The following is a 17785-nucleotide window of genomic DNA, read 5'->3' on the forward strand; positions in this document are numbered from 1 at the left end:
AGACATCCAACACGCAAGGCAGTGCCCAAGCTCGCTGTGCAGCAGGTAGCGACGCCCTCGCAGCTCAGCCCAATGGCAGTGGACGCGCAGACGCAGCTGCGGCAGGCAAGCGAGCACGGCGACCTGGCGGCGGTGCGGCGGCTGCTGAAGCAGTTCCGCGAAGGAGAAGCTGTGGGAGCTGAGCGTCAACCAGGCGGTGGCGGCAACGGGCATGGCGGCGCTGCATTATGCGGCAGCGCGCGGGCACGCGGCGGTGGTGCGGGAGCTGTGCGAGGAGGGCGGGGCGGTGGTGGATCTGCCGGACCGCGAGGGCGAGACGGCGCTGATGAAGGCCGCGTATGGCGGCCATGTGGACGCAGTCGAGTGGCTGGTGGGCGCGGGCGCCGACATGCGACGCGGCGACCGCGACGGGTGGACGGCGCTGCACAATGCGGCGGGCCGCGGCCACGTGCGGACCGCTGCCTTCCTGGTGGCCAGCGGCGCCCTGGTCGATGCGCGCAGCCGCCAGGGCCACACGCCGCTGATGAACGCTGCGTCCACCGGCCACGCCGCCATTGTGCAGAGTCTGCTGGCCCACAGCGCCCAGCCCCTGGCCTACAACGCCTTTGCTGAGTGCGCATACGACGTGGCCGCCATAGCCCAGCACGCCCACGTCTGCTACTTGCTGGAAACCGCCGAGCGCCGCGTGTGGGCCGAGTTGACCAGCGAGCCGTACGATCCCATGCGCGTCCATACCACCCAGCTTGGTCTGTCTGTTCGAGAACCAGCGAGCCACCGCGCGCCCACGCCGGTCCACCTGGCACTGCCAATGGGCGCGCTGGCCCACCGCCTGTCGTTTTTTGCGCGCGCGCGCCAAGACTCGGCGCAGTCGTCGGGTGCTAACACTCCGGCGCCGTTCGCTGACGCCGATTTCTCAGCGGCCAATCTGATCGCCGGCGATCCGGCGCCCATGACTGACTCCGAGATGGTCCCGCGGCGCATGCGCGACATTCCGCTGCCGCATGCCGACTCAGGCATGGACTGGTTCTGGCTCAGTGACTGGGCGCCGTTCGTCGGGTGCCGCCCAGAAGTGGTGAGCGACGGCTCGGTCGCGCAGCACACCGACCGCAATGGCTGGCAGTACAGCTGCCATGGCTTCAACTCCCCCGAGACCGCCTGGGCGCCCTATGCCCCATCCGATGCTGCCGACTGCGTGCGGCGCCGCCAGTGGGTAAGAGCCATGAAGCGCCAGGTGCCGCTGGACGATCCGACCGCCGTGATCGCTGCCAACCCGGTGCTTGCCAAGATCACCAGCGACGAGGCTGCGCGCGCCCTGGAGCCTGATTACCTGGAAACTGCCCGGACCATCCTCGATGCCACGCGGGAAATCTCCACCTCCGATGCTGCTGTCGAGCACCGCCTGGAGCTCGAGCAGACCCGCAGCGCCGTGTCGGTGCTTCTGTCCAATATTTCCACCGACGAGAATGACCAGCGCCGCCACGAGGCGCGCAGGCTAGGCCGATGATGCGCTCAGGCGCGCAGAGGTATTGGCCACCGGCCTGCAGTCCGACACCCAGGACGAGCTGTGCCAGGCACTGAACGAAGGAGAGAACGCGCTGGGTATTGTTGCTGAGCCTACCGATAATGTGGCTCCGCCGCCATTGCCTCACCGCCCGCTGGCCGAGTCAGTGACTGATCCACTTGAGGTCGAGCGCCAGATGCAGGCGTACTTGGAGCAGGCTGAGAGAGAATTCACGCCTGCAGTTGTGCCGCCCAGAGACGAGGTCGTCGATGATGACAACGACGACCGTCTATTTAACAAAACCGTGCACGACATTAAACCCAGCAAAGGCGTCACGCAGCGACGATGATGCGGCAGAGTTCGCTGGTAAAGCCACTGTCGCCGAGGCAGGACCTGCAGAGGGGCCAGCCAGCAGCAGCCAGGGCAGCCCCCAGAACGAGAGCAGCACCTCCATAGCCACTGCCAGCCAATATCGAAGAGGTGGAGGCGGAGGCTGAGCCGGCGCCGCAAGGACCTGCGGTCAGCAGTGCTGATGCGCCAGTGTCTGCCCGAGTCTGCCTGGGAGCCCGACGAGGCCACGGCCACCTGCCGCCAGGACGGCCGGCGCTTCACTCTGTTTCTGCGTCGCCACCACTGCCGCCGCTGCGGCCTAGGTTTTCTGCGACGCGTGCTCTGCCCAGCGCGCGCTGCTCGCATCGCCCGTCTCGCCCGCTGGCTACTACGGCGAGTCTGCCGACTCTCCGCAGCCAGTGCATCCGTCTGGCGGCGCCTCGTGCTGGCAGCTGCGCGAGCCAGCGCGTATGCAATGCCTGCGCCCAGGCCCTCAGCTCAGCCCCGCCCATCGACCACGAGATCGTGTCGCTGCCAGCCGTGCCACACAACTCAGGGACCATCAAGAGCGCCTATACGATCTTTGGGTCCGCCGAGGACGACCTGTCGCGGGATCTCCCGACCCACCGCCATCGCCGGCGCGGCAGCTCATCGAGTATCCGCGTCTGTCCGATATGCGACAAGGACTGGGTCGCTGTGTGGCAGCATATGGTGCGCATGCCTGGCGAGGGCTGGCAGGAAGTGCAGGAGCGCCATATCCGCGAATGCATCGAAGATGCATCGGCTGGCATGCAGGGCGCCCGCCCGCACCACAGCGCCGAGTCGCCCGAGCTGCCGCGTCGCAGCACTGGCTTCCTGAGCTTCTTCGACCGTCTGTCACCGACCGAGACTGAGCCGCGTCCTGTTCCAGACCGCCAGCCGCCTGTGCATAATGCCGAGCATTCAGTGCGCGCCGCGCGGTCGCCAATGGGCGTCAAGTATATTGCCTACCGGCTGGCCGGCGACACGCAATTGCTGGGCCAGGAGTGCGCGATTTGCTTCGAGGACTTTGAGCCTGGCCAGACCGTCGCCCGCCTGAACTGCCTGTGCACGTACCATCTCGAGTGCATTGCCGAATGGCTGCAGCGTACGCCTGCCTGTCCCGTCCACTACGAATAGGAGATAATCAATCAGTAAAATTTAAACATACTGACCATAAGACCCATGCGCCAAGCACTGCCCGCCATATGCTGCTCTTGGCACGAGCGGCTAGTGCGAAGTATTATACACCGAATTTTTTTTATATAATCCCTTTCTGTTCCTTTTCCAATGTTTAAGATTTTTGGCAAGCAGCCGACGCCTGAAGAGATGGTGCGCAAGTGGCGCGCGAGCATCCGCGCCCAGGAGCGCGCGCTCGACCGCCAAACGCGCAACATCCAGATGGAGGAGCAAAAGGTAATGCGATCGATCAGACAGCTGGCCAAGAAAAACGACACCGCGTCCTGCCGCTCGCTGGCCAAGGAGCTGGTGCGCAGCCGGCGCCAGCGCGACCGCATCATCACCAGCAAGGCGCAGCTGAACTCGATCGTCCTGGAGCTCCAGCGCCAGGTCGCCGTGCTCAAGGTTGCCGGCAGTCTGCAGAAATCCACCCAGGTCATGAAATCCGTCAATGCCCTGATGCGCGTGCCGCAGTTGCAGATGACCTTGATGGAGATGTCCAAAGAAATGATGAAGGCCGGCATTATCGAGGAAATGACCCAGGATGTTCTCGAGGGCATGGAGGAGGAGGGCTGGAGGAGGAGGCTGACGAGGAGGTCGAGGGCATTCTGGCCGAGGTCACGGAGGGCGTGCTGGGGAAGGTCAAGAACGAGGTGCCGAAGCATCATGTGCCCATGGTCGAAGAAGCGGAAGAGGAAGAGGAGCTAGACTTGGATGATATGCGGGCGAGACTATCGGCACTGCGCTCATGATGTGGTAGCCATTTCTTTCTCGGCCAATACATGATTATATCTACTGCAATACATACCTGTATCTGATGACATTGAATGACTGCGTAGTTCGACACTTAATTAGTTATTAATAATATATAAATCTGATGATATACCGCTGGTATAGTGTGCAGGACAAAGGGGATATGTGCAGAGGAAGACTTTTCAAAATATGCTTAACATGAACCGAAAATTGCCGTTTTTCCAGCACCTGTCTCTCACCTCTACTTTCTGCACTTTTCTGCACTTTTCTACACTTTAAACATGGCCACCTTCAACAGCATCCACGGAAAGACCTTGGAGAGAGTCCTTTTATACGCCATTAGAGGTTTCTCTACTCTCTATTCGCTTAGGAGGGAACAACTTGAATATTTTGGTCTTGCTTGGGTCTGCAGAGAATGGCGGAGGATGCTTTTACCGAAACTCTATAAATGCGCATTCATTACTATCATGTCTACTTCATCGCCAGCCAAATCCAACATCAGGCTCATTGTAGATAATGGTCTATCAAAGTATGCTCAACACCTTCATATTAGATGTCCGAGCAGATATATTGCCTCTGGTCATCTTATCAAACTTTTAGATGAGCGTCTATTTCACAAAGCAAATTGGTCATCAATTTACAACCTGGGCATATACGAGAACCTACATTCTCCCTTTATAAACAGCAGAAGAAAGGTGGAAATTAGTGCTGATATGTGTGACACCGCTAACCAATACCTTCATACGTATCTACCGACCTTAACATCCATAACAATAATTCATCCACCTGGTATTTATACCACGCATCCACTGGCCAGACTTGCCAATTTGAAACTACATCAACTATCAACTCTAAATATCAGCGGAGCCTCAATTATTTTCACACACCATTCCTTCTCTAGCTCGCTTACCCACCTCACTCTTCGTTTGAGCTCAGGACAGACCACACTTCCGCACATAGCTACACGGAATCTTCGCACATTGGAGTTACTAGATATTCCTTCTAATTTCTCGTGGAGGTGCTTTTCCTTCGAGAGCAATGACTCATTCTATTTCTCAGAGCTTGAGAGTATGACGCTACGTTATTCAACCACACCAATTGATTGGAAGACAGTAATTTCCAGCCACAGTACTACACATCCATATGCAGCAGCTTTACGGAAGATTCATATGCCGAAACTTAAGCGGTTGCTGTTGTCTGACATTCCTCCTTCAGATACACACCTGTTCGCTCCTCTTCTTTTGCTACACCTTGATTCGCTCCATATCGTCAGTACTATTGATGTTCTTACACAAATGAACCTATGCTTTCCATTTAGCAAAGAGGTGTCAATACGCTTGAGCAACAATTCTATCGAGGATACTCAAATGTACAACACATTCACAGAGACCATATTCAGCTCATTCTCAGTTGCAACAAAGGTTGCTTTTGAAGTTGAGCATTATATCCCAGTATCTATTAATACTGTTTGTTGGCTAGACTTGCAAAAGTTAGATATACTTGCCTTCATTTCCCGCACCACACTTTATCGGCTATTATCCCAACTACCCCTATTGGAAGAGCTACGTGTAAAGTTTATCACTACAGATGGTGAGCAATGCCAATATGATAAGCAACATGGTATTTCACTATATTCACCAGACAACTCTATTAACTGTAATTTGCGATACCTCGAATGCTTTTACAGCACATCTCATTTCCCGCTGGTATTTGACCTTTATCCCCTCTATGAGTTTATCGCAAACGTCGTCACACTAAAAGAGGTCCGAGTTCCAGAATTTTATCTTCAAGACACCCAGGACCACTTCAATCAAGATAGTATGCAGGAATATCCGCATATTCACAATATCCTTTTTGTTGACAGCTTCGAGAGATTCTATCGTCCACCTCAATAAATGTTGCAAAAATGATGTAAATCGCACTTAGCCAGTGAAACCAGATTATATTCACAGTCTAATTTGTAAAATATTACGTTCCTGGTGACTAACAGACCCTGAACCATGACTTTCAAGTGATTGGAATCTATATGCCATTAGCTTGGTTGCAGAATCGCGGCCTACCTTGTGTTTTAGCTATATTTCGCCATTGCAGTCAGATGTAGCCAGTATACCATACAATGACTACATAGACTGGGACCGCGAAACAGACGAAAAGGTATTGAACATGCGGTTCTTCTGGCGACCAGCCCATCCACGCGTCTTAGCAGCGGCATAATATCCGCCTGCAATATCAGTTGGACTGTGTGGTTCGAAATGACAGACATAATCGAGTGCCACGACTGGTGACGGTGTGTACACTGGTTGTCAGGTAGTCTGCAGTGATCCGTGCTGGTAGTGGAGATATTCCAGTAGGTGAGCTTAGTCAATATCACTGAAGGCGTACTGGGGGAGATCAAGTGCAATGTGCTAAAGAATAATATACGAGTGAGGCTATCGGTACTGCGCTCATGATGCGGTTTGTATCTCATTTTCTACAGATGTACGAGTGTATTTACTGTCGTCTATGTCTGTATTGGTGATGTTGAACTGCTGTGTACCGGCTAGGAGAGGCATTGGTAATAACACTATGATTGATGTCACTATCATACGGCAGGTGCGTGAAAATGGGCGCTCTGATCCTGCTGTAGAAAATCAGTGGACCGGACTCAACCGTCTAGCATGTGGCCTCTCCCTACTACATGCATTGGTTACATCAAACCGGTGACGAAAAGTTGCACGTCATGAGGATGGAGCTATATGCCAAATATCCTTTGTCTTTCCTTTTCTTGGTTTCCTCTTTTGTTCAATAGCAAACCTTTTCAAAACTCAAAACCACACTTTCCATACCGCCAAAACACGCTGAATTAATAGCCCAATTTATTGTACATTATATAGGACTCAACCTACGCAATGGGTGAAATATACTCACACAAACCAGACGTAGTCAAGGTAACGTGTCGGTATCGGGGTGCAAAGTGCAAAAAGGAGTGGCTTTCAGGTGTGGATCATACTGATGTACTAATGGGTTTAAGCTGCGAGCCTTGCTTGTGAAGATTCCCGCTTGATAGCGCTAACCTCGCCGAGAACACTATTTCCAGATTCGAAGATAGGTGCTGGAGTCACAGCCCAGTAGTTGGAAACACCACTGTACTCGAAGGCACGGAGTTGCATAAGGAGGACTCTGTTGAGGAGCTCAACGGGTTGGTTCCCGGTGCGTGCACTCTGGATTGCCTGGTTGCATCAATCAAGGAAATCGATGGAAAAGGCAAGCCAGATATTGGCATCTTTCCAATGAGGTGGTGCAAGAATGAGCACGCTAGGTGGCACGACATGGCATCACTTGTCGAACTCAAAGGAGAACGCATATCATCTACGGATATCAAAGGCCACAACCAACTTTCGACATACTGTTGCGAAATATGGTGCGATAGGAAAGTGCTGAGGGGATCTGAAGGTATACGAATTTTTAGAATAAAGTTTCTAAACTAAGGAGCAAAGGGGATAAGGAAAAAGAAACCACGAACGCTGCATGTCGCCCATTTTCACCGTTCGCTGTATGCTTAGATCTTGCGCAGCAGTAGAACAAGGGCAACATGCCATGATCATTGTCCTTCTGCACTTCTCTCTCCTATGATTAAATAGGATCCTCCTTTCAAAACTTATAAGCTCTGCACCGTATATACCTTCAAACACACATATACACGTATCAACAAATAGTATAGATATATTATTTCTAATACCATGCTCGATAACCCCAAGTGCTTTGAAGTTGATTGGTGGATACTCCAACTAATCAACGGTAATAATACCCAACCAACTTCAAAACCCATAGCGCCATCGAATATGGTAATGAAGCGAAATAGCATATGGCGATGGTATACATGTCTTGCTACATGTTTGAGTGTCGCCGAATATCCTGTCGCTAAAAAGATGTGGGAAGACTAGTAGAGAAAAAGTGTGTTGATGGCCACCCTGGTGGGTATGGTGAGAAAGGTTTGGCAGTGTTGCCTATTTATATAAAATGGACTCGAATACGAATGTGCATGTATCCCTTTGTGATGACGAACGGGGCGTATGTGGAATTCGGATATCAGCCTCTCCAAAGCATGCTCATCCAATCCCACAAGCATGAATCCGACCTATCAAAACCAAAACTAATTTTCCAAAGCTGATATTTTCGCTGTTGAGTAAAAAAAAATTTTTGGCTTCACGATCTCTTTTATATTTTTATTGTAAAATGTCATCCTAAACAGTCGCTGCAAGTTCTCAATGCGCTGCTCAAAGGCAAGCCATCGAAGCAGGCACGTAAGCAAAAGACAAAGAAGAACCTGGACGCATTTATTCGCACAGTCGCAAAGACACCAGGAACGGCGGGCAAGGTGGAGAAGGTCGAGAAGCCAAAAAAGCGGTATGACCCACAGGTGCGCCGCGAGAACAAGAAGCGGACAAATATGCAAAAGCTGGTAGTCTCAGACGAGTTTTCGCAAAAGACTCGGGCGCTGCAGGACGAGATCGTCGAACTGATGCGCGCACAGAGCGAGCATCGGGCGCCCAAGATGAAGAAGCGCAAGCCGCGGTTCTTTGACTTTGAGGACGAGGAGTAAGCAAATGGGGATTCATATTTCAAATACATAGTGGAACAATTATGCCAGGGGCTCTTCATTATCGCTGAGCCGTGACAGATGCAGGTAGGCGTCGGTGCCGTAGCCCTCCATGGAGATCAGCTTCAGGTCGCCGCCAAAGTACCGAGCGTACAGGCGGCTGAGTGGCAGGCCGTAGCCAAAGCCGGCCAATGGCGCCTTGAAATCCGACTGGTCAAAGTCGGGGTCAAGCATCGGCGTCTGGGCAGTCGTGTACATGTACGTCCACACCTGGTCGATGGCGCTGCGCGGGATGCCGCCGCCTTCATCAGACACCTTGATCGTGATGTCCTCGTTGCCCTCGGCAATCACGACCTTGATGGGCGGATAGCTGTCAGCCTCGTCACCGTAGAGCTCGACGACAGCGCGCAGCGAGTTTTTGAGCAGCTCAAAGACCATGTGGTGGAGATGCGACGGGACATACATAAACTCGAGCTCCTTTGGGCAGTGCAGCTCGATCTCGGGCACGCTCATGAGCATGTAATAATCGCCGCAGATAAAGCGGGCATTATCGATGGCCTCCTGGACAACCTCGGCGATGCGTGTCTTTGTGCAGATGATGCCGACAAAGTCTTTGTGCTTCTGCTGCTGGTTGAGCTCGATTTGCTGGCCGATCAGCATCCGGATGCCGATGCGCGAGAGGTAAAAGCGGTCCAAAAAGTGCTGCACCGGGTTGTCGATGGTTTTCCGGCCGCGCAATTTCTTGTACTCGACCACGCCCTGGGCCAATGCGGTGACAACCGGGTCGTGCCGCCGCTTGATGGTCTCCAAGGTGCGCACAAAACTGCGGTTGTACTCGGACACTTCGACCGGCAGCTCTGTCGGCTTGACATCGTAGTGGTAGCTACTACGAGTAAATGGAAGTGGGCAATGAATCAAAACACGTAGGCGACGAGATTGAAGGAGATAAGAAGTGTGGGATGAGAATAATGAGCGCAAAAGCCGTGTGGGAAATGTCTGCTTATCTACCTACCGGTGCTGAATCGACGGAATCCAATGCGTCGCACTCTTTGGCTGGTCAAAGTGCGTCATATTGGGTGCGTTCCTCGGCAGCTGCCTCCACTCAGCCTCTGATTGTACTGTGGAGGCCTTGACCGCCTCTCGTATGCGCTCCGACACTTTCGGGAAGTTGATTAGCTCGTTGAACGAGTCAATGTACATGCGCTTGACGCGCAACACCGACGGCATCTGATTCAGATCGTCCGGCAGAGAGTCAAGCTCGACAACGCGGTGGGCAAGCCGGATGGGCAGCTCGTCGTGGAGGAACTGGGCAGCGCGCAGAAGCGTGCCTTGCGACGGGTTCTGGCCAAACTCGACCATCTGGCGCAGCGAGACGCCAGTCTGCGGGAACCGCGCAAAGTGGGCAATTCTTGTGGCGAGTTCTTTTGTAATTCCGGACATAGCGAGGCAAAAATAAAATAAAATAGTGGTGTACAGGTATAGAGAAGATAGAGGGAGAGAGCAGGAATGGAGGAGATAGAAAGCGGCGGATGAGAGCAGCAATTTATACGCTGATGACGAGACTGCTTTTCTGAGGCGGGCACGGCTTTATCGCTGCTGAAAATCACGTGCCGTATCTAGGCAATCGCTGGGTGGCCATCTCGCTCTCCATGCCCGGGCACCAGCACATGCTTAGGCCGGCAATGGTCAAAACGGGAAAAAGTTCCGGACATGGAAGGGTTATCAGCACTCCGTATCCGCATATGGGCTGTTGCACGATAAGGAAATGCACGTCGTTTTGATTGCCAGCGCCTGGTGGCAAGCTGGTCTTCGGGACACTACACAGACCGGACTCGGGGCTGGGCCATTTATTGATTTTTAGCTGTACGGAATCTTGTTCTGGAGGTAGATGTGGTCGACCACCAGCAGCTCGACGTAGTCTTCCAGCAGCGCCTTGACTTCGTCCAATTGCTCGCACATGCGCGGCACCTGCTCCTGGCCCACGGCGTCGGCAATAATCTGCACCAGCCAGTTCCTCGACTCGTCCATGGGCACAGCCGACTGGATGTCGCCCTTGACAGGCAGGGCCAGAATCCGGCTAACAATGATCTTGAATGTGTTCCGGTACAGCACCCAGTACCCGGACCGGACATACTCGGAGTGGAACTTGTAGCCGAGCAGACTGGCAAACTGCGCGGCGTTGTCCGAATCCACCTGCGCGTAGATTGCCGGCCGCACAGTTGCCCCGCGGCTCGACCGCGGCTCAGGGTGGCCATACAGCACAACCGAGCTGCGGGCCAGCGAGTCATTCAGGGGGTCGGACGGGTCGCGCTCGATGCGGAGACGCAGCATCACGTCTTCTTTGCGCAGCGGGCCGACCGGTGTCTCGATGCACGGAATGCAGCTAATTTCGTGGTACAGCTCTTTGTGCGTCGCGTTTGTGTCGCCGCAGAGCGCCTCGAGCCGCGTGCGCAACAGTGGTTCGCGGTCCGTGGCGACCAGGCCGTGGAGGCAGCACTCGTAGTGCGTCGGCTGCGTGGTCCCAGTGGGCTTTTTCAAGGTGGCCATGTGAGTGATGCTGTGGGCGAGGAAACGAGCTGAGTTGTCTTGGAAATGAGCTGGCACAGTGGCGTGCCGATCCCACGCTTACTTCATATTCTCAGTGCCACGCGTAATTACTATGGTGATTGTAGCGAAATGCTGCCCGCGGTATCTGCAGGCTCCTCTTCTCTGCCCAGCGTGCCCAAATTACTCGGGGACACATAACATGGGTGTCTCTGAGGCACACTGGGGCATGTCAGTATGTGCATGGCTAGCATGAGCGCATGCAGACGTTGAAACGGCGGGCTGGTCATCTGGCGCTTCGCCCTGGCACCCCACCAATCACTCGGAAATGCGTGAGGAGATGGCTGCTCCAAGTGCAAATCTTTGATGGCACATCGCTTCTCTGTCGTACAAGACGGTCAGAGTGTCCGCTGTTTGGTCATCAGCGCCGCCCCAACTGCAGAGCTCTATAAAGGACTCCACGGAACTGCGGCCGATACCCTAGCACACTTCAGTTCTCTAAACCCTGCCAACTACTCTGAATAGCCATGACCTCCAGCAACCTCGTATGTGTTTTCTGTGCCTCGCACGACAGCCCCGACGCCTCCTACAACGAGGTGGCGAACCAGCTGGGCGAGCTCCTGGCCAAGTCGAGCTACGGTCTGGTTTACGGTGGCGGCGGCCGTGGGCTGATGGGCCGTGTGGCGCGCTCGGTCAGCTCCAACAAGGGCGATGTCCTGGGGATTATCCCGCGCGCATTGACCCGCCTCGAGGGCTGCTCTGAGGTCGGCCGCACAATCACCGTCGACAGCATGCACGAGCGCAAGTCGCTGATGAACGAGCACGCGATGGCATTCATCTCGCTGCCCGGCGGATTCGGCACCATGGAGGAGCTGCTGGAGATTACGACGTGGTCGCAGCTGTCGATTCACTCCAAGCCGGTGATCGTATTGAACACCAATGGCTTCTACGACGCCTTGAAGGAGTTCATCAACAAGGCGGTTGAGGCTGGGTTCGTGCAGAAGGAGAACCGCGACATCATCAAGTTCGTTGACACGCCCGAGGAGGCGATCCAGGCGATCAAGGAGTACAAGGCGCCAAACACGCGCTATGGCCTGAACTGGGGCAAGGAGCAGGTGTGATTACATTAGCATTTTAATCCATTTCATCTTCGATAATGCCCTTGAAGTGCTCGCTGAGATTGTATGCTTGGCCGAGCGAATTGATGTGCACCCGGGTTGGAATGTCAAAGTCGTCGACCCGCAGCGGCCGTAGCTTAATGTCTGGCTTCTCCGGCACCGCTACCTCGCCGCCCACCTGCTGCCGGCTGTCCTCCTTGTACCTCTGGAGCTCGACGGGGTTCGACCTGATGTACTCTCGCAGCGGCTTGATTGCGGCATTCCGGCACATCTCCTTCAGGTCGCTGCCCGACATGCCCTTGGTGGCCGAAACAAGCTCCTTCAGCGCAAAGCCCTTTTCCAGCTGGACGTCCTTGAGCATGATCTGGAGAATCTGCTTCCTTTGCTGTGCAACTGGCGGCTTAATGTAGAATTGCTTCGGCATGCGGCGCAGAATCGCCGCGTCGATGTCGTTGGGCCGGTTGGTAGCGCCCAACACCACCACACGCGAGCCCTCTGCGGATGTCAGGCCGTCCCAGAGCGTCATGAACTCGGCCTTCATGGTCGAGCTGACCTCATGCTCGGTCGACGCCCGTGTCCTGAGGAACGCGTCGATCTCGTCAATGAATATGATCGCAGGCTGAAGTTTCTCCGCCAGCGAGAAGACTGCGCGCACAAGGCGATTCGACTCGCCAAACCACTTGTCCTGGAGCGTCGACAGATGCAGGTTGATAAACACTGCGCCCGACTCGCGCGCCAGCGCCTTCGCCATCATGGTCTTGCCACAGCCTGGCGGGCCATACAGCAGGATGCCCTTGGGAGAGCCCAGCAGGCCCGAGGGGCTCGTGAACAGCTCAGGGTGGTTGAGCGGGTAGATAACCGACTCGTTGAGGTCCTGGATGATATCGTCGAGGCCGCCAATCTGGCTAAAGGACACGGGCACGTCGTCGGGCAGAATCACCTCGCCCATGATTGTACTTTCATACTCGTTGAGCTTGAGCCCTGAGAGGTTGAGTTTCTTCGCTACCGCCTTGCCCCGCTCCTTCTGTCCCTGGTTCTCGGCTGCTCCGCCGCGCGAATTCGACAGCAGGTACCGGATTCCGTAGTATGCCAGCACCTGCGTCGCCACAATGTACACTGTGTCAATGAGGATTTTGCGCGTCTGGGGCTGCATTCTTCTATAAAAAGTCAGGTAATATGGAAATGAGATAAAAGGTTTTATGCAGTGCCAAGAGGGCTCTGAGAACCTCACTGCTGGCATGAATCCAAGGCTTTCACGTGGATCACCTCAAAAAAAAAACGGCCCGCTGTTTGGGCAGTTTTCCAATCCTGCGCTTCAGCGAATAGCAGGCAGATTCGGAACGGAGCAACAGAAAGGCGCATTGCAGAGACGTGCTGCCTGGAATCCAGGGAGGGACATGCAGCAGCAGGCAGCACAGCAGCCAGCAGCAGCAGCACACGCCACTATGCGCTGAGCAGGCGATGCATACCACCCAGCCATGTATACCTTGACAGCCATCCAGGGGATGGAAGAGTAGATCGCCGGCTAAGCCACTGGTCTCGCATTCACGCGATTGTGTTCAGCGCTCGCTTCGGTGTTGTTCACGGCGTAACCTCAGAGAACTGCGGGCCATTCTACCCACTGGCTTTGTACGACCAGCGACTTCGCGAAGGGCAGAGGTTGCAGGTATCCTTGGAGCCAGAGCGCGAATCAGATGACGGCATACACGATGCTCCGCGTGTCTGGCGCATCGCCAAAGAAGAAAGCATGCTCGATGACGCAGAGTCCCGCCATGCGGTTCATTCTGGCGGTGCCTCCTCGACACCTGTTTCTCGCAAGGTCCAGGCATCAAGGCCGGTTATTAAACGATCGACACGAAGCGTGCTGTGGACAGCGCATTGTCAGGTGCATGCTTAGAAAGATGGACTGGCTTCAAGGCGAGGGGAAGCCAGGCCCGGTGGTTTAATATCGCGAGCAGATGCTGCTACGAAACAAGCCGGTCAGTCAACATGGGCTCTACTGTGAGACCAGTGGCTCGCCCTGCCGTGCTGGCCAGTCAGCGGCGGGCCTCACTCTGGCTATGCCTTGTTTTTCGGCACAAAGAAATCGAGACTGGGGCACGACTCTTGCACGCTCTACACTATCGGAGTGAGGAAATAGAAGAGGGAAAGTGCAGTAAATAATCCTCGACGATCACCAACACTGATGTGTTTCTGGCTCCCCCTCACCCCGCGACTCTGGCGCTGGAGGCTGCGTTTCTGGAAAAAGGCTCGCTGCAATCTCGCACCTCCCTTCTCTACATTTCGTCTCCCCTTTCTGAATTTATAAGCAAGCGCTCTTCTTTCTATCTTTCTGTATCGACACCACTTATATTTGCATTTTTCTGGGCACTATTCCAGCCACTTTCTTCTGCACATACTCTTCAAAAAAAAAGCACGACCTTTCACAATGACCGACGCCAGCTTCCTTTCAGACGACTTTCAGAGCGAGGCCGGCATTATCTCGTCAGCAGCGCTGCCAGACGACGCCAAGCGCGCGCAGCTCTCGCAGCGGTTCTCGCGGGCGGCCAGCAACGGCGACATAACCCAGGTGCAGCGCCTGTGGGAGTCCTGTGAGGGAGTAAAGTGGATAGACATTGACTACCGTGACGAGGAAGGCAGCACACCGCTCATCTGCGCATCGGCGTTTGGTCACGCTAGCATAGCCGAGATGCTGCTCGAGTATGGCGCCGACGTGGATGCCCAGGACAAGTGTAAGTCTTGACAATTGTTGATATCCAACTGTTGGCGCTATTTTCCTCTACTACCTTTGACGTCGCCGGGCTGGTTGAGTGAGGAGGAGCGGAGGGTGCCTTACTGCCCATTGTTATTTTTCGTAATGGGTGGTGCCGTCTGCTGCTGCTAGCTTGCGCGGGCTTATTTTTGCACTCCAGTTCCCCTTCGCTTTGGAGAAAAAAGAGCCCGTCTCCATTCCAGGTTTGTGGGCGATGGGGGGGGGCGGAGGCGGTGTGGAGAAAGGCTGAGCCGGACATTATATCCACAGTGACCACTTGCTATTCCATATCATCCGCAGAATGGGCAGAGGCGCGGGTGGGCCTTAATTTAGAAAGCAGCCTCCAGATGTGAACTTGCCATGCTGATTATAGCTATCGGCTCCCCAAATCCTACCAACTGTAGCTGGCTGGACAGCGCTGATGTGGGCCACGACAAAACACGACGAGGAGCTGGTGCGCACACTGCTCGAGCACGGGGCCTCGTCATCGGCCAAGACGGCCCGCGGACACACTGCAATGAACATTGCGTCGTCGAATCTCTCGGGCTCAGACACAGAAAGCTTCCGGCCCATTTCCGATGCGCCATCGCCCCGGGAAGAGGCCATGGCATTGTCTGCGGAGCGCGCATTATCGCCACGCAGTTCAGAGTTTGACCACAGCGACCTGGTACCGCCGGGCAGTCCACACTCGTCTATTAGCACACCCAGGACCCGCGGCACCCGCGGGCAGAGCGTGCTGGACATGCTGCAGGCGAGCACCGTTCGTGCCGGGCAAGCGCACGAGCGGCAGCTCGGTGGTGTCGACAGATGACCGCAGCGGCATGTCGGGAAACACAAGCCGCGTGGCCAACGATGGGCTGGGTCTGGCAATAACGACATCCGACAGCGAGGCCGCAGCGGCCAATGAGCTTGGCGACCGCCTGCGCACGCTTACGATGGATAGCAAGGCCGAGTACCAGGAGAAGCTCAAGAGCAACGGCGACAGCGGGTTTTCGGAGGACGGTGATGGGAACAACGACGGCCCGGCAAAGTTCGACTGGGACACGCTGCAGCTCGACCAAATGTACGTGATTTCCGAGGAGACCATCCCGAAGCTGCTGCATGCGATAGTGCGTGAGATCAAGCCCGAGCGCTGGATCCAGGACGGTGTTACCGGCGAGCACAAGTTTGTGCCGGCCAGCGTGATCTTCTTGTCGACGCGGTTCGCCCATCACCTGCAGACCGAAGAGTTCTTGCAGTCGTTCCTGTCGGACGCGATTGCAGCCATTATCCACGCTGTGCAGTCGCACAAGAGCAGTCCGGTGGATCTGGCGTTCTGGATCTCCAACATCCAGGCCCTGATATACTACTTTAAGCGCGACAAGGCTTTGGTTCAGATCACCAGCGAGGCCCAGGGCCGTCTGTCCGAGTGCATGCAGGACGCCTACGCGCTGCTGACCAAGGCTGTGCAGGCTGACATTGAGCCATTGCTGGATACCGCCATGCTGGCATACGATGCAATGCCGGATCTGTTTGCGGATGTCAAATTCGAGGCCGACAAGTCGCAGCGGCTCACCATGTTCTTCTTTGGCAACAGCGCAGACAAGACCCGCAAGAGCTCTGACGGCCGCCCATTGCGGACGCTCGCAGACCACCGTGAACAAGGGCGGGCGCTCTGGTCCGGCCCCGCCGCAGCAGTATCCTAACCCGGGCTATTAACGAGGACAGCACCGGCGAAGCCCCGCAGTGGATCACTGCCGTGGAGAAGGCACGTGGGCAGCACTCGCACATGCGGTCGTCTTCCGGCGACACATTTGTGATGGCGCGGCCCAGCCGCGATGCCCGCGACCTGTTTGGGAGCCCATCGCCGCGCACCATCACATATATCCTGGACTGTCTGCTGGATTTGCTGCAGATGTGCGAGGTGCATTCATTTGTATCCTACAGCATTGTGCGGCAGCTGCTGTGCTACCTGGGCTACGAGATGTTCAACCGCGTGCTGACCACTCGCGAGTTTTGCTCGCGGTCGCGCGCCATGCAGATCCGCATGAATGCTACCAGCATCAGCGACTGGGTGCGCAAGATCGGTCCCCAGCTGCCGGCTCCGCACGCGGGAACCGAGTCTGCCAGCGACAGCGCCGCGACCCTATACGACCAGTACTTTGCGCCCCTGGTCGAGCTCGTGCAGCTCCTGCAGTGTCTGACCACCTTGCCTGACCTGGCCGAGTTCCTCGAGACCACATCGGGCATGTCGAGTCTCAACATCCTGCAACAGGAGACAGTACTGACAAATTACCGCTACGAGGTGGGCGAGCCGCGTGTCGCCCAGGATATTACGCAGTACCTGCACTCTACAGCCACCGATGTCAAGGAGCGCCAGCGCATTAACCGCGAGAAGATCAGTATCGAGAAGGCGTCGCGCCGCAGTATGGCGGCATCGGTCAGCGAGCGTCGCACTATGGACGGCCGCCCGAACCTCTCGTCGCTGGACATGGCCACAACCACGAGCCGCGGCACCATGGGCGGTCTGGTGCGGTTCTCTGCCGACCCAAACGAGCTGCCGCGCGAGTCTGGAACCGTGTCTGTAGCCAGCCCCACTGCATCGGCTACTCCGTCAAACACTGGCAGCTCAACGCTGCTGCCGCTGCACAAAACTGGCCGTCCACGGGCCGGCAGCCGGGCAGGTGCGCGTCGTGGCCTTCTGCTGCCGATTGGCCGTCCTGCTGCATCGCAGCAGCCAGGCGCACAGCCGACGGCAGCCGCGAAGCCCTCAGCACGCACACTGTTTACCAATTCAAGCGAGACTGCCAGCCTGGACGGCCGGCGGCGCGCCAACACCACTGAGCCCGGGCGGGACGAAGACGACCACCTGGACGGCCAGGCGTTCCTGCACGACGTGTACCAAAACATGCCGCACTCGGCCGTTGTGTCCACCACACACTCGTACCAGTCGTCCGTGGCCGATGAGACCGAGTCGGTGACCAGCGATCCAGACACCATGTCGTCGAGCTTGCGCGGGCCGAAGGGCCGCA

The 17785-nt window shown here is 55.8% G+C and overlaps 11 protein-coding genes across 11 annotated transcripts; 8 read left to right on the plus strand and 3 right to left on the minus strand.

Annotated features, from left to right (window-relative positions):
• The first annotated feature begins 440 nt into the window (after nt 1-440).
• On the plus strand, nt 441-1769 carry DL89DRAFT_141184 (uncharacterized protein). The gene has a single exon (XM_040883440.1). It carries the CDS (start codon nt 524-526, stop codon nt 1502-1504), a length of 981 nt encoding a protein of 326 aa, XP_040744406.1. The 5' UTR covers nt 441-523; the 3' UTR covers nt 1505-1769.
• Nucleotides 1769-2845, plus strand: DL89DRAFT_141190 (uncharacterized protein). Its single transcript, XM_040883441.1, has one exon. The coding sequence runs from the start codon at nt 2034-2036 to the stop codon at nt 2688-2690; it is 657 nt and encodes a 218-aa protein (XP_040744407.1). The 5' UTR covers nt 1769-2033; the 3' UTR covers nt 2691-2845.
• A 294-nt stretch (nt 2846-3139) lies between these two features.
• DL89DRAFT_292424 (uncharacterized protein) lies at nt 3140-3780 on the plus strand (the record flags this gene model as incomplete). The annotated part of the gene is made up of 2 exons (XM_040890305.1): nt 3140-3574; nt 3607-3780. 2 exons carry the CDS (start codon nt 3140-3142, stop codon nt 3778-3780), a joined length of 609 nt encoding a protein of 202 aa, XP_040744408.1.
• A 256-nt stretch (nt 3781-4036) lies between these two features.
• On the plus strand, nt 4037-5683 carry DL89DRAFT_266946 (uncharacterized protein). Its single transcript, XM_040887313.1, has one exon. The coding sequence runs from the start codon at nt 4063-4065 to the stop codon at nt 5674-5676; it is 1614 nt and encodes a 537-aa protein (XP_040744409.1). The 5' UTR covers nt 4037-4062; the 3' UTR covers nt 5677-5683.
• Nucleotides 5684-7221: 1538 nt separating this feature from the next.
• On the plus strand, nt 7222-7725 carry DL89DRAFT_266947 (uncharacterized protein). Its single transcript, XM_040887314.1, has one exon. It carries the CDS (start codon nt 7501-7503, stop codon nt 7702-7704), a length of 204 nt encoding a protein of 67 aa, XP_040744410.1. The 5' UTR covers nt 7222-7500; the 3' UTR covers nt 7705-7725.
• Nucleotides 7726-7780: 55 nt separating this feature from the next.
• DL89DRAFT_266948 (uncharacterized protein) lies at nt 7781-8363 on the plus strand (the record flags this gene model as incomplete). Its single annotated transcript, XM_040887315.1, has 2 exons — nt 7781-7831; nt 8013-8363. 2 exons carry the CDS (start codon nt 7781-7783, stop codon nt 8361-8363), a joined length of 402 nt encoding a protein of 133 aa, XP_040744411.1.
• Nucleotides 8358-9800, minus strand: DL89DRAFT_245653 (pyruvate dehydrogenase kinase; the record flags this gene model as incomplete). Its single annotated transcript, XM_040885091.1, has 2 exons — nt 8358-9243; nt 9373-9800. 2 exons carry the CDS (start codon nt 9798-9800, stop codon nt 8403-8405), a joined length of 1269 nt encoding a protein of 422 aa, XP_040744412.1. The 3' UTR covers nt 8358-8402.
• Nucleotides 9801-10283: 483 nt separating this feature from the next.
• DL89DRAFT_204480 (uncharacterized protein) lies at nt 10284-10862 on the minus strand (the record flags this gene model as incomplete). Its single annotated transcript, XM_040884050.1, has 1 exon — nt 10284-10862. A coding segment is annotated over one exon (579 nt), but the record flags the coding sequence as incomplete, so codon positions are not given.
• Nucleotides 10863-11397: 535 nt separating this feature from the next.
• On the plus strand, nt 11398-12117 carry DL89DRAFT_266950 (uncharacterized protein). Its single transcript, XM_040887316.1, has one exon. It carries the CDS (start codon nt 11432-11434, stop codon nt 12023-12025), a length of 594 nt encoding a protein of 197 aa, XP_040744414.1. The 5' UTR covers nt 11398-11431; the 3' UTR covers nt 12026-12117.
• Nucleotides 12118-12159: 42 nt separating this feature from the next.
• Nucleotides 12160-13175, minus strand: DL89DRAFT_278071 (AAA-domain-containing protein; the record flags this gene model as incomplete). Its single annotated transcript, XM_040889491.1, has 2 exons — nt 12160-12210; nt 12240-13175. The coding sequence occupies 2 exons, from the start codon at nt 13173-13175 to the stop codon at nt 12160-12162; spliced, it is 987 nt and encodes a 328-aa protein (XP_040744415.1).
• A 1275-nt stretch (nt 13176-14450) lies between these two features.
• Nucleotides 14451-17160, plus strand: DL89DRAFT_222700 (uncharacterized protein; the record flags this gene model as incomplete). Its single annotated transcript, XM_040884597.1, has 4 exons — nt 14451-14752; nt 15565-16332; nt 16587-16827; nt 16876-17160. Coding segments are annotated over 4 exons (1596 nt in total), but the record flags the coding sequence as incomplete, so codon positions are not given.
• Nucleotides 17161-17785: the final 625 nt, after the last annotated feature.

Source organism: Linderina pennispora (assembly GCF_002104995.1).
Source record: "Linderina pennispora strain ATCC 12442 chromosome Unknown DL89scaffold_5, whole genome shotgun sequence".
Taxonomy (NCBI): domain Eukaryota; kingdom Fungi; phylum Kickxellomycota; class Kickxellomycetes; order Kickxellales; family Kickxellaceae; genus Linderina; species Linderina pennispora.